The sequence below is a fragment of the Tenrec ecaudatus genome, chromosome 2, assembly GCF_050624435.1.
Source record: "Tenrec ecaudatus isolate mTenEca1 chromosome 2, mTenEca1.hap1, whole genome shotgun sequence".
Classification (NCBI taxonomy): domain Eukaryota; kingdom Metazoa; phylum Chordata; class Mammalia; order Afrosoricida; family Tenrecidae; genus Tenrec; species Tenrec ecaudatus.
In genome coordinates this window covers 96,770,069-96,787,659 of record NC_134531.1, presented here as the reverse complement: position 1 = coordinate 96,787,659, position 17,591 = coordinate 96,770,069, and the positions used below count along the sequence as shown (strand labels likewise).

At 40.1% G+C, this 17,591-nt stretch overlaps 1 protein-coding gene across 1 annotated transcript in view; it reads right to left on the bottom strand.

Annotated features, from left to right (window-relative positions):
* The window catches only part of LNPEP (leucyl and cystinyl aminopeptidase), a 106,292-nt gene that overhangs the window by 48,762 nt on the left and 39,939 nt on the right, over positions 1-17,591 (bottom strand). The window contains exons 3-6 of the mRNA XM_075541307.1: positions 12,322-12,460; positions 10,609-10,740; positions 2,626-2,746; positions 1,819-1,973 (exon numbers count right to left, since the gene is read on the bottom strand). Of these exons, the coding sequence (XP_075397422.1) occupies positions 1,819-1,973; positions 2,626-2,746; positions 10,609-10,740; positions 12,322-12,460 (547 nt within the window). The remainder of the gene's footprint in view (positions 1-1,818; positions 1,974-2,625; positions 2,747-10,608; positions 10,741-12,321; positions 12,461-17,591) is intronic.

The window sequence follows — 17,591 nt, the reverse complement described above, 5'->3', positions numbered from 1 at the left end:
GACATCAAAACAACATACCTTTGAGAATTATACAGTCTATTACCCAAATAAATCATTTTAAAACCTTGTTCAGAGAAGGATGATTTAACAATCCCAAGGAAGTAACAAAGCTACATTTCCCAAATGGTCATTGATGGTCCCCAAATTCACAGACCTAGAAGAGACTCCCCAAAGGACAATGTGTCTGCATGTCTCTCAATTAACTGTGAATATGTCTGTGTTTCATAAGCTGTCAGCAGAGAGACTTCATAAGAGAGACTTCACAAGGGCTATAGAGAGTACTGTAGAATGCATTGGAGCTACACTCTAACCTGACCAGAGCTTGTCAGTTAAGGTGATACCCCCCCAAAAAAAAATCCGGATTTTTTTTCAAAGCTATGTATTTAAAATTGTTTGGTTGTTTTTTTGTTTTTTTTTTTCACAAAACATCCTTATTGCCGTCAATGTACTCTCCACTACGCTTAATTCATCTGTCAAATCTGCAATTCCATTCTTGGAAAAATTTTTTAAATACATCTGTTTGGAGGGCTGACAGCACCTCCCTTGTTTTTTCCTTCACTTCTTCTACATTGTCAAATCACTGTCCTTTCATGTCCCTCTTCATTTGCAGAAACAAAAAGAAGTCACATGGAGTGAGGTCAGGTGAGTCAGGTGCATGGGGCAAGAGAGGCACGCTGTTTTTTCTGCCAAACACTGGAGCACTGAGATGGCTGCGTCCGCAGGTGCACTGCTGTGGTGGCCAAACCAGTCCCCGTCTGCCACAAATCAGGCCTATTTTGCAGCACACTGCGATGCAATCTGTTCAGAACCTCTATAAAGAAAGCTTGATTAACAGTTTGACCTGGTGGAACAAACTCCAAATGGACCACCCCCCTCACATCAAAAAAACAAATGATCATGGGAACTTTTGCGGGGGGGTACTCCTCATACTCCTCCTTCACAACCTCCCACCATCACAGCCTTCTCCAAACCATATCTAACACGGACAGTTACCTCATCAGGGGCACAAAGGGACAGGGTGTTGTGGGGGTTGGGATTCATGCAATTTCTTTCCTCCTCCATGTCATGCCAAGACCTCCCTCTACCAACAATAATAAAGAACCCAGTTTACAGCAAGGCACCCAGATAGTGATTCTAATTCTGAGAACTACAGTCTAAGAGTTGTCAGGAAAAAGGGACAATTTAGAGAAAAAGATTCTTTCCCACGAAGCTACTCTGAGCAGCTGACATTTGGTAGGGCTCCAACAACTGTTTCGCTGTCTGGCTCAGAGGCGGTGTCCAAATCTTGACGAGATGCTGGTGTTTGAATGCCCAGTGTTGTCACTCATGACTCTGGACAAGTCATTTAGTTAAGCTGAGTCTCAGTTTCCATATTTTAAAAATGTAATTTTCCATCTACCTCATAGCAAGTGTGAAAAATGGATTGTAAAAAAACTAGAAAATGTTCATTATAAATTTCTATACAAACACTAAGGAGCCCTAGTGGTGCTATGAGTTAGGCATTATACTGCCAACTGTAAAGTCAGAGGTTCAAGTCCATCAGCCCCAGGGTAGAAGGATGAAGCTAACTATTCCCGTAAAGATGCACAGTCTCTGAAACCTGATGTCGTGTTGCTATACGCTGAATCAACAGTAAGTAGATACATAAATATCAGACAGCATTTTCAGCTGAAAATGAAGTTTGCTTTTAAAAAGTGTCTCTTATTATGAAAGAAACAATTCTATAAAAGCTGATTATTAGCATTTAAATTGATTCTAAAACTCTTAAGAGATGAAGTAGAGAACAACATGAGACATAACAGCCTTGACTGCAAATACCTGATGGGCCAGCTCATGAGCAATGATTTTGGTAACCAGTTTTCTATCTGCCACTGAAGAAGTGTTATTATCATACAAAAGGGTCTCTTCTCGGAAGGTGATCAAACCCCAATTTTCCATCGCTCCTGCTTCAAAGTCAGGAATAGCCACCAAATCTGGACAGAACAGAAAAGAAATGAACAACTTTCCTTGTATATGGGCCTTTCCTAGTTAGATAAAAATACTCATTTGCTTATGACTGTGAATTGGCACACGTTTATTTCTATAATTCTTCATTACTCTCTCGCCCTTCATGTAATCTTACCCATCCATCAACTGAGGATGATCTGATTAATTCCTTAAATCCCTGTCCCTTAGCCAAGAAAAGATATCCAATTCTTACAAATAAATCAACTTTCCAGAGCAAGGAGGACAGAGTGCAGGGATCACGTTCTTCCACTCAGGGATCATCTCTACTTCAAATACTATTGAAGTTCTCTTGCTTTACTCAACTCCCATTACTCAATTTTTATTATTTCGATTAAGAATGTCTTAGAAGTTCGATTTGGTAAATTCCAGGTTAACTCTAGGCAAGTCCTCAGTTACACAGCACCTTGTAATAGCCCCCAAGTTTCAAGTGTCTTAAGCTCCAAAATTCTGATATGAGCATGAAATCTAAAGGATAGTAAGAACTATATACAATTTAAACTTATTAACAATGTTTGATTCTCTTTTACAAATGATTCTGGCAAGTGCACCGCCTAAAACCCTTTTCACAATGAGTCTAGATCATCCTAATAAAGACAAGAAGAAGTACCCGATTCTTACCTAATTTCTTAATTGGGTATTGGATTTCAAAGTAGTTTTGATAAAACTCAAGAAGCTTCACAGTTGTTTCCAAGGCATGTTGAACCTGTTCAATCTTTTCTGGTACAGCATATATCGAGACCTAGAAGAAAGCATTGCTCTGATGTAAGTGGAGGCACAATGGAAATACCCAGTATTCCGGTGAATACTGTCGAGACAAGGCCACTTGAGAACTTACAAGAGTGCTGTCTTCAGGGCAGAAACTTGCTGGTAGTTCTTTTTGCTTCGTCTTCCCAATCCCTTCCATACAATGATTCCCTTTTCATTTTTAAAAACTAACTACTTTGGGTCATTTCATCCAACTACGCGGGGTAAGGTCATAGCAATTTATAAGCACTTGCTCATTTAATTTTGTAGTATTCTCTTTCTTGCCTCTGAGCTATCAGAAGACTTAGCTATTTAAAGGTGAGGCTAGTTTTCGGCGTTCTAGAATCGATCACACTGTGTGGCATCTTGCATGCCCTCAATACTGAGGAGCCACATCTTAAAATGAAGTTCTACAGCTAACTAACACCTATGACAGAAATGAAACATTTCCCAAAATTGCAGCATAGAAACCTATTAGAAAACAATGTACTCTAGAACAGCGGTTCTCAACCTGTGGGTCGTGGCCCCTTTGGAGGTCAAACGACCCTTTCACAGAGGTTGCCTAAGATCACTGGAAAACACATAAACATTTCACAATATATAATTACCTATTTTTTTGTGATTAATCACTATGCTTTAATTATGTTCAATCTTTAAGAATGAAATACATCCTGCATGTCAGATATTTACATTACAATTCATAACAGTAGCAAAATTAGTTATGAAATTAACAACAAAAATAATCTTATGGTTGGAGGTCACCACAACATGAAGAACTGTACTAAAGGGTCACGGCATTAGGAAGGTTGAGAACCACTGCTCTAGAACCAATGTATTCCACTCAGTAAGGATAATATATAGCCAGTCCTCATCACCCACAGAATTTAAATTGTCATTCGTTCTTTCTCTCTTTTTTGACTAGTATGTAAGTTAGACAAATGCCATGTGACTCAACTGTGAATGTATTCTTTAGGAAGTATCGAAAGGCAAAATCTGAGCAATTATGTTCAATGTAATGCCTTTTAAAAAGAAACTTGGTTCCCAATTGAAAAGTCTTTGTAACTGCCAGTGGGCGTGGGGTGTGACGTAGTAGAAAATAAAAACGTCATGAAGAGCTCAACAGAGAGAAATAAAGTCCAAGCCATCATTTGAACGAACATACCAGCAAACGCTAGAAATAATTTTAGTTTCCTATAAAAGATCATAAAATGGTCAACTGTTTTTAAAAGGCCAAATAAATTCCGAGTACAATTGTCTTTATGGAACTTCATTCTACAGAATGCAGGCGCTGATCACAGAAACCAAAGGTGACATACCACAAACCTGAATGTGAAGAACAAAAGTTAAGAGCATAGCTTTTTTTACTCAAGTGATAGGGTTCAAATCTCTGCTACTCATATCAACAGGTTAGTTACTCTCTGTCTTATCTGTAAAACAGCCATCAATAGAGCTTCTACCTAAGCTGCTGTGAGGATTAAATGAAGTGAAACATGTATATAACTGGTGTAGTGCTTAATAAATGTTATTATTAATCCTAAGTAGAATTCTTAGAGCAAAATCTGTGTGAGCAGAGTACTCTGGCAACAGTTACTGGAAGAATTAAATGTCCAGGTCCAGAATGAACCATGTAAAAAGTTGTTGCTTTCCAAAATAACTATGGAAGATATTGAATCTCTAAGGTTATATGGTAAGATGTACTTCACCAGTCCAACCTCCACCATCTGCAGCCCTTGGCAAGGAGCTGCCACAACAGCTTTTAAGAATCTGTTCTCGCCTGCCATGAGAGCGATGAGCCGACATACTAACTTGTGCTCTTCCTTAATTTAATAAAAACAAAAACTAGATAGTAAAAGCAAAAACCAAGCCAAACCACCTCCCCAAAGAGAATACTGAAACACCTGTAAGATTTATGAAGAAAAATTTGGAAGCTCCCAATGTAAGTTTTCTATAGTGTGCTCTTCCTGTACTTTCTGCCACAAAAGTCAGTTTTAACCCCACATGGGAAAAAGAAGTTTATCTGAAACTGCAACCTCACCACAGCATCCACTTACTACTACTTCTGGAACAGATGATTAGAAAGAAGAAAAAGACAAGGTAACTTTATGTTTTCTCTTCCTTTTTACTTCTCTTTCATTCAAAGAACCTATGCTACATTTGACTGCTAAGTGTTTTCATGAGAGGTAAATCATGGTGTTATTCGAATTAATATCAAGTTTGGGTTATTTTATTATTATTATTTTAGCAAAAGATGCACAAGGCAAAAAACAACACATAACAGGAGAGCAATCTAGCTCAGCAAAGAAAGTCTTAAACAGCATTCTGGGCCTGGTAGGAGTAGTCTAACGCTGTCAAGTGGAAGTCAACTGGCGCCCACGCCTAAAGACTTATGTCTTAAAATATTTCCTGGCAACATTCTTGTTTAGCTCTCAAAAAACATTAAAGGACATAACTACAAAGACGCACATTCACTCTTAGGGAAAAGGATTCTTATAGGCTGTGGAATGACAAACCTAGCTTATCTGGTTCCTTAATTTAATAAAAATGAAAACTAAACAGTAAAAGCAAAAACCAAGCCAAAAAAAAAAAACCCAAAGAGAATAATGATATGGCCTGTAAGATTTATAAAGAAAGAACATTTTGGAAGCTTCCAATATAGCTTTCTGATGAGCAGAAGCCTTCTTAAACAAGACCCAGAAAAGGCATTAATGCTGAAGCAAAACATAGTTTCAAGTCAGTTCAGGATAACAAATCAGACGGAACATTAGGAGATGGCATAGATTGTGTCCAATGTCCCAGACTGACACAGATACTTGAGGTAGAATTCTTTTTAGTGGAAATGAGCTATGCTCCTGAATGAGTAGAAATAAATGAATATTCAGTTAAAATTATACTGTTAAAGGTTCTCTTTGATTGTTCAATGACTATACTGTCCACTGAAACCTGACTCACCAGGCTCAACTATGATTCTATGGGTTGGATCTGTCCATTAAGAAAATAAAAACAGGTGATAGCAAAACGAAATCTAAAACACCACTGCAGGACAAGCAGTGCCATTCCACAACTGGCCTAGAATGTCCTCGGTAACTCTGGCATTACTCAAGGGCAGAGAAAGGCTTACGAAACACCAAAGAATGAACAGAAACAAGAAGTGTTCCTCTTCCTTTAGGTTTTCAGTAACACAGCCGCCTCTACCACTGCTTAGGACATGTTTCTAAATCCACAGTCACCTATGACATTTTGAGTCACTTAGAAAGATTGGTATCAATAAAGAAAACTCTACTGTCTTAATTCTGGAAAGTTGTGAAATATGCTAATGCCAAACATTATGAAATGTAAGTAACCCTAAGTATAATGGCTAATTTTATATGTAAACTTGGATAACTATAGTTTCCTGTACTTTGGCCACTCAATGAGTGCTACTCCATGCCATCTTGTGTAATTCTATTCTGTGGTGGAGTAAACTTTCTTACTAAGACTCTCCTACCCAAGTCTCTGTAACCCCCACAAGGGAGTAGGTTGGACTATGCAAATATGGTGTGTGCAACCCAAATATAGAGGATTGGCCAATCTCCGTTGCCACTCCCCAGCTAAAAGGAAGAACCATCTTTGAAGCTACATTAAGAGAAAGAAACCAGAGAGACTGACTTGGAAGAGCACATTTAACATCTGTCTGAAGTGGTGGAGGCTGCAGAGACTAGATGCATCAGAAACTTTGGCACGCAAACTCAAAAGAGCCGTGCATTGCTATGGGTTATCTTCCCCTTATCTAGCCTGAGATGATGACGGCGGGGGGTGGGGGGAGGGGGTGGCTTCTGTGGCCCATGGAGGCAATGGCCAAAGGGCCCTGTGGCTAAGAGACTGAAGGCTAGAGAGACTTGGCTGCTGGCTGAGGAGACCAATGACTGTATCCTGTCTGCTGATGCTAATCTGTGGTACCCTATTAACTTCCCCAGTAAACCCTCTTAGTGTGAACATTGCCTGTGAGTTCTGTATGGCCACTGCAACTGATTACTGTCAGAACAAGTAAGGACTGAGGGGCCACAGAGGGCGGTCTGATCCCGTCCCCGTGACAATAGGGGCGGCCAGAGGAAGTCAAATACGTCAGCCCACCATTGCCTTGGATCACACCTTTCACACTGGAATCTCAAACACACAACTGGTCAGCTGAAAAGGTCATTTCCTTAGGGTATGTTCAGCTTCCAGGCTGTAACAGATATTTTGGTAGAACTCACTCTCCCTCCACTCTGTACTTCTTCTGTCTCCTGACCTACAGATCTTAGGGCATAAGCCTGACAGACTCTAAAGCCTGCCAGCTGACATACAAACTGACTTCCCAGTCCCCACAATCGCCTGACTCAACTTCTTGAAACAAATGTTTATGCGTGTATGTATGGGTGTGTGGCTGGTTCTGTCTCACTAGAACCCTGATTAATACACTAGGATTACAACACTTTAGCATAATAAAAATCCTTCGTTAGACTTCACGCCTTAATTTCTGATCACCGGTAGTGAGGTGGTTCAGCACTAGGGGTACGAACCAAAAAGTCCTCGCAGTGTGAACCCACCAGCTGTGATCCTGGAAGCAGTCAGCTTCCATAACAATTCGTCATGAAAGCACCCACAGGGTAGTTTTTCTCTATGCTCTAGAGTCACTATGGGTCAGAAGGGACTTGTGGTTCACTGGATGGGATACACCCACAGAGGTTATTTATGCCACTCGGTGGATGGCACAGCATACCGTGGCGGGCACTAGAATTCTGTCATTTAATGGCCATGTAACGATAGGTAAACTACTTAGCCTCTCTATCAGTGGTTCTCTCAACCTTCCTAATGCCGTGACCCTCATGTGTGGTGACCCCCCGACCATAAAATTATTTTCGTTACTACTTCATAACTGTAATTTTTCTACTGTTATGAATCGTATAACTGATATATAGGATATCAATATCTGATATGCAGGATGCAGTTTCATTTTTACAAATTGAACATAATTAAAAATAATTAAATCATAATGATTAATCACAAAACAATATGTAATTATATATCGTGAAATATTTGTGTTTTCCGATGGTCTTAGGTGACCTCTGTGAAAGGGTCATTTGACCCCATGTCCTAATGGATCATGTAAAATGATTATAAATTTTATATAATGTCTCAGTCTGGTTTATAATGAAAAGATGTTAATGGTGTCTTCTGATGCTACTAGTAAGAGGTAATATTAATAAAACTATTGCTTATTTAACAGATATGATGTTGGAAGTGCTCACTCACCTATGCCAAGAAATCTGGTCAAGTAACTAGAAGAGATCTTTATCTGTGCCCATTCCAAAGAAAGGTGAAACAAAAGAATATGAAAAATTACAAAACACTATCAATGTAACATATAAGCAAAACTTTACTGAAGAGAATTAAAAATGGTTACAGCATTAGATTAATGGAGAATGCCCAGTAATTCAAGTCTAATTCAAAAAGAAAGAAAACATGTAATGAGAGGTACCATTGCTGATACCAGATAGATCTTGGATAAAAGCACAGAATACTACTAAGGTATTTACCTGTGCTATAAGGAATATGAAAAAGCATTGGACTGTGTGGCCATCTATAACAAATTACAGATTACACTACAAATAATGGGAATTCCAGAACACCTAATTGTGGTCATGCAGAACCTAAAATTGACCGAGTTATTTGAGCACGAGGGATTAATGCCTGGTTTAAAATTAGGAAAGGTGTATGTGAATCATGTTGAACCCTTTCACTACACATATTTAATCTAGTGAGCAAACACCCTGAGACTATAGTCTTACTTAGTATATAGCTATTTTGTATAAAATCTTTATTACTAACTATTTTATATAGTTACGTAACATATGGCAAAATAGTACACAGCTGTATCATAGACTGCAGCATCAGGACCGGAGGAAGGCCCACTAACAATCTGAGATCTGAAGATGACAAAATGCTGCTGGCTGAAAACAAATTAGACTCGAAGCACTTACTAGTCATGCTAACAGACGAGAACCTACAGTATGATTATACCCTAACACAGAGAAAACAAAAATCACCACAACTGTGTCAACAAGCAACATCAATGAAAAAAGAAAATACTGAAGCTGCCAAGCATTTGATTTCATTTGGATCCATAGTCAATGTCCACGGAAAGAGCCATCAAGAAATGAAATGGTGCATTCATTAGTCAGGGCAGACTCCTTTAAAGTGTGAAAAACAAAGACGTCACTTTGAGAAGTACAATTCGCTAGACCCAACCCATTGGATCTTCAATCGCCTCCTAAGCATGTGAAAGCTGAGCAATGAATAAGAAAGAGTTAAAAACCAGTCACAATACCTAACATACCACTGACTGCCAGAAGAATACACACATCTGTCTTGGAAGAGGTGTCGTCGGAATGCTAATAGAGATTTAACCTCAAAATCCCCTTGGAGCAGCTCTACTCTATTCTAGCAAGTTTGTTACAACTTGGAACCAACAAAGCAGCAGCGATGTACTGAGGGCAGTTGTGGCAGTTACATATTTTCATGTCAACTTGTTGACAAGCCACAGGGAAACTTGCTGAGCCCTAGGAGAGCCTCTCTCTCTGCTTCACCTTCCTGTTGAACAGGCACACTTGGAGAGCTGGAGGAGCCAAGTGGAGACCCACAGCAGTGCTGAGATGCTCCCCTTGCCACTGGATCCACAAGACTTTGCACCCATCCGGCTGTGATCTTTCTGCATTTACATCGTTACATGTGACTGTGTAACTCTGAAGAAGGGTTTCTGGTCTAGTATTGGACTTATGGGCTAATATCAGACTTATGGACTTGATCTGGACTGAGCTGGGATGTTTTCTTAATATAAAATTACTCCTTGATATAAAGCTATTTCTATATATACGTCTTTGAATTTGTTTCTGTAGTCGCCCTGGCCCAACACAGTGACTATTTGAGAAAAAGCCAAAAAATATTGCTACAAACACATAGAAACCTATATTAATAAAAATATCAAAAAGTAAAGCTACTATTCCTTGTTAAACCCTCTTTCTATATCAAGATAAGTAACATTTTTGGCTTTATGACAACCTTCTTGGGAAAGCAGCAGCTTTATTAAGTCTTTACTGAGTAGCTAAAGCACAAAATTTAATCAAATAATAGTTTGTAGATAATTGCCAAAGGCAAAGAAAATCAGAGGAGCCTAATTAGAACAAATGATGAATTTCATCAAAATGTAGATAAACCAGATCTTCCCTTAAATTAACAACTTTAATCATTAACAGATGAAGAAAATTCAATCTGGGGCAAGGAAAATAAATAAATGGGCTTATCTAATTTTACAAGCAGAGTTCTTATTTTTAAGAGTTCTCTTTTAAAGCAAGTTTTACACTATCATAAGATCGTCCAGGGCTCTAGAATTTGGTGCTAATATAGTTTGCACTGATAGAAATGTTCTTCTATCCTGTGTCATCCAAGATGGCAGCCACATGAACATTACTGAATGCCTGCAATGTGGCCAGCGGGGATGTGAAAGTGAACTTTAATTTTGATTTTAAATGGATTAAATTTAATGAAGTAGGTTACTATATTGAACAATGACTGTTTAGAAGCTTTAGTGTATACACCTTGTCTTTCTGGAATTCTTGTGAAAGTAAAATTAAAGGAAGCTTGAAAATCTTTGGATTTTCTCATTGTAAATTAATAATGGCAAATAATAAAGTAAAAAAAGCATTTCTGGTATAAAATCTCAGTTGTGATGCATGAGCCTATTTTCCATTGTAAGGTAGCCACTTGGTAACATTAAAGCACAATCCCTCTTCACCTGCTTCGTGTGAACTAGGCTTTCAAACAATTACCGCGCACACATACCAGGGTTCCGTTGACGTCTTGACTCAGGTTCTTCATCTCCCCCACTATGAAAGCTACCAGGTAAGTGCTCATCTTCACACTTTCATAAAACTCATCCTGAACAAGGCCATCTTCCACAGGGACCGACGACTTCTACGAGCAAAAAAAGGGGGGAAAGGTGACAGTTCTGTAACTCGCGCCAGAAATGACAGTACCAAATGAAGTGAGAATGTGAAAAGTCAACAGGAAAACAGGTTGTCAGGAGGCTGGGGTACTTTAATCACTCGGTGGGATTGCTGACAGAGCACAGCCTTCTCTGTCTGCTCTAACCACCCAGCATGAGGACAGATTGGGTATGAAAGAGAGTTTACATACATATAAGTTCGAGAGAATCAGTAACAGTATTTGTTTCTTCCCTTTAAAATACCTCCAAAGCTAAAATCCTCACAGCAGACCTTGGAATATTCTACTCTACTACCACAAACTGCTTCAGCAGAATAAGGATTTACTGCTGCGGCGCCAAGTGTCATCGACTGTGATGTGAAATGGTTTCTTAGTGTGCCATGCTGAGCACCCTGAAAGGGCTCAGTAAGTCACCAGAGAAGTCTGTGATGGGCACAATAGAAGGGACAGTACGGCTGGGAATGAAGTGCTTATCAGGGGTCCTCAAACTGCGACCCGCTGAGGACATTTATCAGGCCGACCGGGTGTTTTTGCTCATTTGTGTTTGTTTGTTTTTTACTTCAAAATAAGATATGTGCAGTCTGCATAGGAATTTGTTCATAGCTTATTTTTAAACTGTAGTCAGGCCCTCCAAAGGGTCTGAGGGACAGTGACCTGGCCCTGTTTAAGAAGTTTGAGGACCCCTGGCTTAGACCAACATCTTTGTTGAAGGCTACCTGCTGTCCTTTTCTGTCTACAGGGGATGACTCCATGGCCTATCAGGTGTAGCTACTCCTGGGTGCTAACCATCATGGTTCCCGGAGGCTCCTACAGGGCAACCGAAGGATCCCTTAGAGCTCCTATTTAGCACAAAGACACCACTGCTTCATTAGATCCTTGCCTACACTGCCTTCCACATGAAACTGGTATTGTTACAGTTAGTCTTCTAATTATAATACAGATTTTTCACATAGCAATACGGCACAAAAAACAACCATGATTCAAACTATCACACATAACTGCTTGGTAAAGCAAATTCACCAGGTGCTGTAAAACACCGCTCTACTCTTCAGGGACAGTGCACACTGTTCCACATTTGCAAACTTTAGTGCAGAATAAATACTTTACATTTCCTACAAATACATTCTAAGTCCATGCCCTCCTTTCTTTCCTCTAGGCCAGCGGTTCTCAATCTGTGGGTAGCAACCCCTTTGGGGGTCAAATGACCCTTACACAGGGGTCTCCTGATTCACAACAGTCGCAAAATTACAGTTGTGAAGTAACAACGAAAATAAGTTTATGGTTGGGGGGGGGGGGTCACCACAACATGAGGGACTGTATGAAAGAGCTGCGGCACTCGGAAGGTTGAAACCACTGTTCTAGGTGCTGCTCCTGAGGCTGGCTTCGCAGTCAATCCCAAAATGTTAACATTGATTTAAGTACCCAAGGAAGCCTAAGAAGGCATGTCATTTTAACCAGTCTCAACAGCGGCCTGGAAAAGGGGAGGTTCAGTGTCCCTAGTGGAGAAAGAGACGCACGCGTGGTTTCACATTCCCAGAAACAGAACAGTACCTTGGGCATGTTCGATAAGGCAGTGTGCTGCTCATCCCGTGTGATCCTGATGACAAAGGTGGCTTTAAATGCTGGCTCATCAAAACACGGAAAAGCAGATCTTGCTGCCAGGGGTTCAAACTGAGTGGCTGCAAAGTACCTAAATCAAGCACAAATTCAATCCAACAGTTACTGAGCAGCTACCATTCAAGGCACCAAGCCAAGTACTAGGAATACTAAAGTAAGACATCATACAATCTTAGACATTACAGGATCTGCAATCTACTGAGAGGGGCAGAGGCTTACACAGCAGACAGAAAACCAAGTCAGACCCCAACCATATCATAAAAACAAACGTCAAAGGAGGGAAGAGACGACAGTCTATGAATAGTTGGCAGAGCAGTCCATGTTTAAGGACCGGGGGCCAGCCATGTGGTAGGAGACAGAAACCATACAGACTGGCTGGTCACTGAGGCCTTCCTAAGGTTTCTGATGGAGAGCAGTAAGAAGGGTAGTCATTACATGCCATTAACCATCGGTGCAAACAGACTCTGGCTTCACACTAACCCTTGTACTCATAACTTGCACTTTCATGAAGACTAAGTAAACAGGTGTTTGAAAAACTTCAGACTTTACTATAGCATGGTTTCCTTTATTCTTTTCCCAATTAATCTTTCTTTTCTTCTCTTCCTACAACATACCAAACATGTGAAATATTAACTCAGTCATTTATAGATGTGTGTTTACACACACGTTTTGTTGAGATTATAAAGAACATAAGCCAATTTAACAATTTCTACAAGTTTAATTCGGTGACACTACATTCTTTGAGTTGTGTAACCATTCTCAGTTCTCCTTTCTGGGTTGTTCCTCCCTCATTACCATAAATGAACTACCCCTCCCTCTAAGCTTCCTAGGGAATCTTTTCAGTCACTGTTGCCAATTTGGTCCCATATAAACTGATCTTAAGAGAGGACATGCTCAGGGCAGATAAGTCTGCAACTAAGCTAAACAAACTATTGTCCAGTTTTATGAGGGCTGCAAGGGAGGTTTCTGGTTTAAGGTTTAAGGGCAATCTCAGAGCCACACTTTCAGGGGTTCATCCAGTCACTATAGTTTCACAATTTCTGAAATCCATTAGAATTTAAAGATCTATTCTGAATTTCTTTTTGATTAGGATTTTCCTAGAGGATCTTTGATCAAAATGCTCAGTAATGTTGGCTGGACACATTCCCATATCATACAATTCAACATATTTTCCACTTAAAAAAAAGTGTGAAACCTGAAGTCAGAAGACTAAACCTCTGCATTTTACCAGTCAAATGACTTTCAGCAAATCACTGACCTAAGTTTCACTTTCCTAGGCTGATAAATCAAGAATGAGCATCATCTCACACATACAAGGTTTTTGGTAGAACCAAGTAAGACTGCTTAAAGTTAAAACCATTTTTTCACCTTTAAATTTATTGCATTTTCATTTGTAATAAGGAGCCATGGTGGTATAGTTACATGTTAACTTGCTAATCTGTAGGTCAGCATTTCAAAACCAACCACTCCTGAGAAGAAAGATAAGACTTTCTATCCCCATAGAAACTACAGAAGCAGCTCAACTCTGTCACATAGGATTACTTTAAGTCAGAATTTATCACTGGCAGTAAGGTTGTTTTGTTTTTGCTTTTTCTCATCTCTAATACGCCCAAATAACTGTTTATATTTAGCAAACTTTAAGGAAGGTATCTATGAACCAACTTAAGCATATGCTGCATCTTCTTAGTCAGTCTGCAGGAGGTTTGGAAAAGGTCACCAGTCATCGGGGAATAAAGTTTGATCCCTACTAGCCACACAAGAGAGCCCTACTTGAACCATCACTTTTTGATCAAAGTTGGATCATAAAAGGCTAAAATAAAATCTCAAAATCACTATTAAAAGAGAGAGTAACTCATATAAAGGTTTCTGAGAACAGGGTGCTTGCCCATTGAGTTTGGATAATCTGAAGCTGATTCTTTAATTACCCAGCTGCAGCTGTGGAGCCAATGGGACTCCTGGTGACCCCTAGTCTGTCCGGAAGAGCTGTGCAGGGTCCTCACAGACTGAAGACTGCTGGGCCTGTCCCCCACCGTGTCTCCAGGTGGACTCACATTTCCAACTGTTCAGAGAGCCGGCTGAGCACATTCACTGTTGATACCACCAAGACACCATTATCTCTTATTAATGACTGTATTTGCTTTGGGAAACACTACATACTTTAAGGCTGCTTACTGGTTTGGAAATGTTTGCATCAACATTTTAAGTCCCTTTCAAAACCACCAGCAGCTCCAAGGAAGGAAGAGTGGGCTTTCTAGTCCCGATCGCTGCTAGTCAGCACTGACTCCATGGCAGTGAGTGTGGTTGGGTTCTTAAAGCGATACTTTGTTCGAGCCTATTCCTGCTGCAGCTCCCCGAGGATTCTGTCAGGCAGTAGTGCCAGCCTTACATGCTCTTCAACAGAAAGCAGGGGACATCTGAAATATCAAATTCATGTTGACAGAAAGGGTTGTCTGAATCAATGCACCCTACATACATTATGAAGAAATATTTCGTCCTTCCATTTCATTCTACTACTTCCAAGTTGAAGTCTGTTTTCATGTAGTAAGTAATCTGAATCTTATTTCTAAATATGTTTTAGACTAATGTCACCAGATTTTGCTAAGGCAAAACACACGATTCCAGGTTGTCATTACCTTCCCTATATTGGAAAGCCTGTCTCCCTAAAGCTTACTTATTGAGGCCGACAAGGCTCACGAACACAGTGATAAAAAGGTGTGCCAAGGAGTGACCCATAAGATATATGGTACACACACGAGTATAAGCCGCCCCGAATATCCGCCGAGGCACCTAATTTTACCACAAAAACTGTGTTAAAAATGTGCAGGAAAATTCAGCTTATACTTGAGTATATACAGTATACTCAAAAGTCAAGAAAGTTGACAACATGCTCACTTTAAAAGAGAAAGAAATTGAATACTTGGTATGATAAATGTTTTCTAGTGCCCACTTTATTGTTTCATCTATTGTGCTTTCTGAAGACACTAATTCAATACTTTACTTCCACATAACATATAACAGGGTGTGCTCAACTGATTCATCATGCAGATCTGTTAATTATGGTAGACAATAGACGCAGATTAGGCACATAAGCATGGACAATAAGAGGAAGACAGATGCCTGGTAGAGATCTCCAAGAAGCACTGCAAACACCAGAGAAGCCGAGACAGGGATTTCCCCCCAATGAACAGACAGAGCCTTCTTCTTGGAGAGGCCTTTAGATTTAGACTTGCAGACTCCTGCGCTAAGAAAACACATTTCTGTCCATGAAAGCCACCCAGCTGCGTTTCTGTTACAGCAGCAGGGAGACAAAGACTAAACATCACATTAGTGCGGGTCTGAGTAAACATCGGCCATTACTGTCATCAGATTGCAGGAACGTGCACAAGAAGCCATCCAAATTACGAAAGGTCTCAAAACAAACCCTTCTAGAAATGAGGAACTGAGAAAGGATCGTCTGTCAAAGCCTGCCACTGTCACATCGGTGCACGGAGAAATGGGGTCTGGCAGCAGGGTGGAGAAGGGAAGCGAGGGAGAGGAGCTAAGGTAAGTGCAGAGGCCAAGAGATCTCTGCTGAGGCCACTTGAAAGAGTTCAAAAAAAGGAGGCTGAGAGACAGACAGACTAAGAAATCCACAAACACAGCCCATCCTAAATACATTCACTAGTTCTTTTAGTTTATTAGCATCTTAAGTCTATCATCAACAACTTCACGGTACAGATTTCTTCCCTGAGAGCACACGGGTAAAGTTTCCTTATGACAAGTAATAACTCTGCAAATACTTGACTCAAATATAACAACAATTACGAAGTGTTAAAAGACAGAGAGGGTTTCATTGTGTCGTCCGGAGAGTCATTAGGGAGTCGAAACAGACTCAGAACCTAACAACAAAAATATAACACATCAGGCTTTGCAAACAGTTTGAGAACTCTATCCTTCACATGTTTTATCTATACTTTGACTATTTACTCTAATTCTAACTGATAGAAACAAAAGTATAAGCATTTCTCTAATAGAACTAAGATAAAAATGAGAGAAAGGCAAATACAAGTACATGTTAAAAAGTACTGTGACTAGTTCTAGTTCGTCTATGTACAGGTTTATTCTAAACATGTCTCTATGATCAGTGGGTAGAATACTTTTGGACCACAGGATTAAAGACAATTTTGAGGGCAAGGGCTATGATCACATTTTTAACAAAGCTCAAGCAGGCAAATCCCTCAAACACTGAAGCTCTGCAGCTAGTTTATGAGAAACGGTGTTGCACATAAAGAAATACTTAAAATGGATCAGGCATTTTAACTAAGTTTGAGAAGACCACCACAATGGGTGGCCAAGAAAGGAAAGACCTGGAAAAATGAAGATGTTGTGGCTTAAGTTCAGAAGCAGGTAGAAGTAACTAGCCGATAGCTACCCAAGTTGGGATCTGATAGTTGGGCATTTCCAGTGTTCAGTGACCATCTCGGCCTCGGCACGCTTCCAGTTCGATGGGGCCAAAAGCACAGCGGAATGATCAGCGAGCTCAAAGAATGGACCCTGCCATCAGTCCTCCAAGCAAGCCCAATGCATACGAAGACGGTATTATGGAACTACTCATGACCAGGGATGAGGCTTGGCTGTACCCATAGGATGCAGAGAACAGGGTCTAATCACAGCAGTAGATTTGGAGGGAACTGCTGGGTCGATTAAAATGGAGGATTAAAAAGAAAGAAGTTAAATGGCCAGTTAAGCTGTGCTGATGAATTGTTTACATCACAATGACTCTGCTCATTTTTGCAGGGCAGTAAAATCTGCCCAAGGAGAATTTCCTTGGGAAATCTTACTCCATCTATCCTGGTCTTGCCCCTTGATATTTTTTTTGTTCCCCAAACTCAAAGAACATTGACAAGAAACAAAATTTGAGTTCCTCAAAGAGGTCAAAACTGTCATTCTAACGGGGTACAAATCAAAGTGTGGAATCTGGGGGGAAGGTTTAAAGAAATGGAGACACAGCCTTCGGAAGCGTATAGACTTAGAGAATGTGATTTTATAGCAATTCTTTTTGACTTACTTCATATGTAGTTCCCCCAAATCGTGAAAGGTACAAAGAGTCTACTTCTTAATGTTAAGAAATACTCCTCCATATAGACAATTCAATCCAGACTGGCGGAGTCGTTAAGTGACTATACCAATGATGCCTTCCTCAACTACACAGTATTGATTTTTCT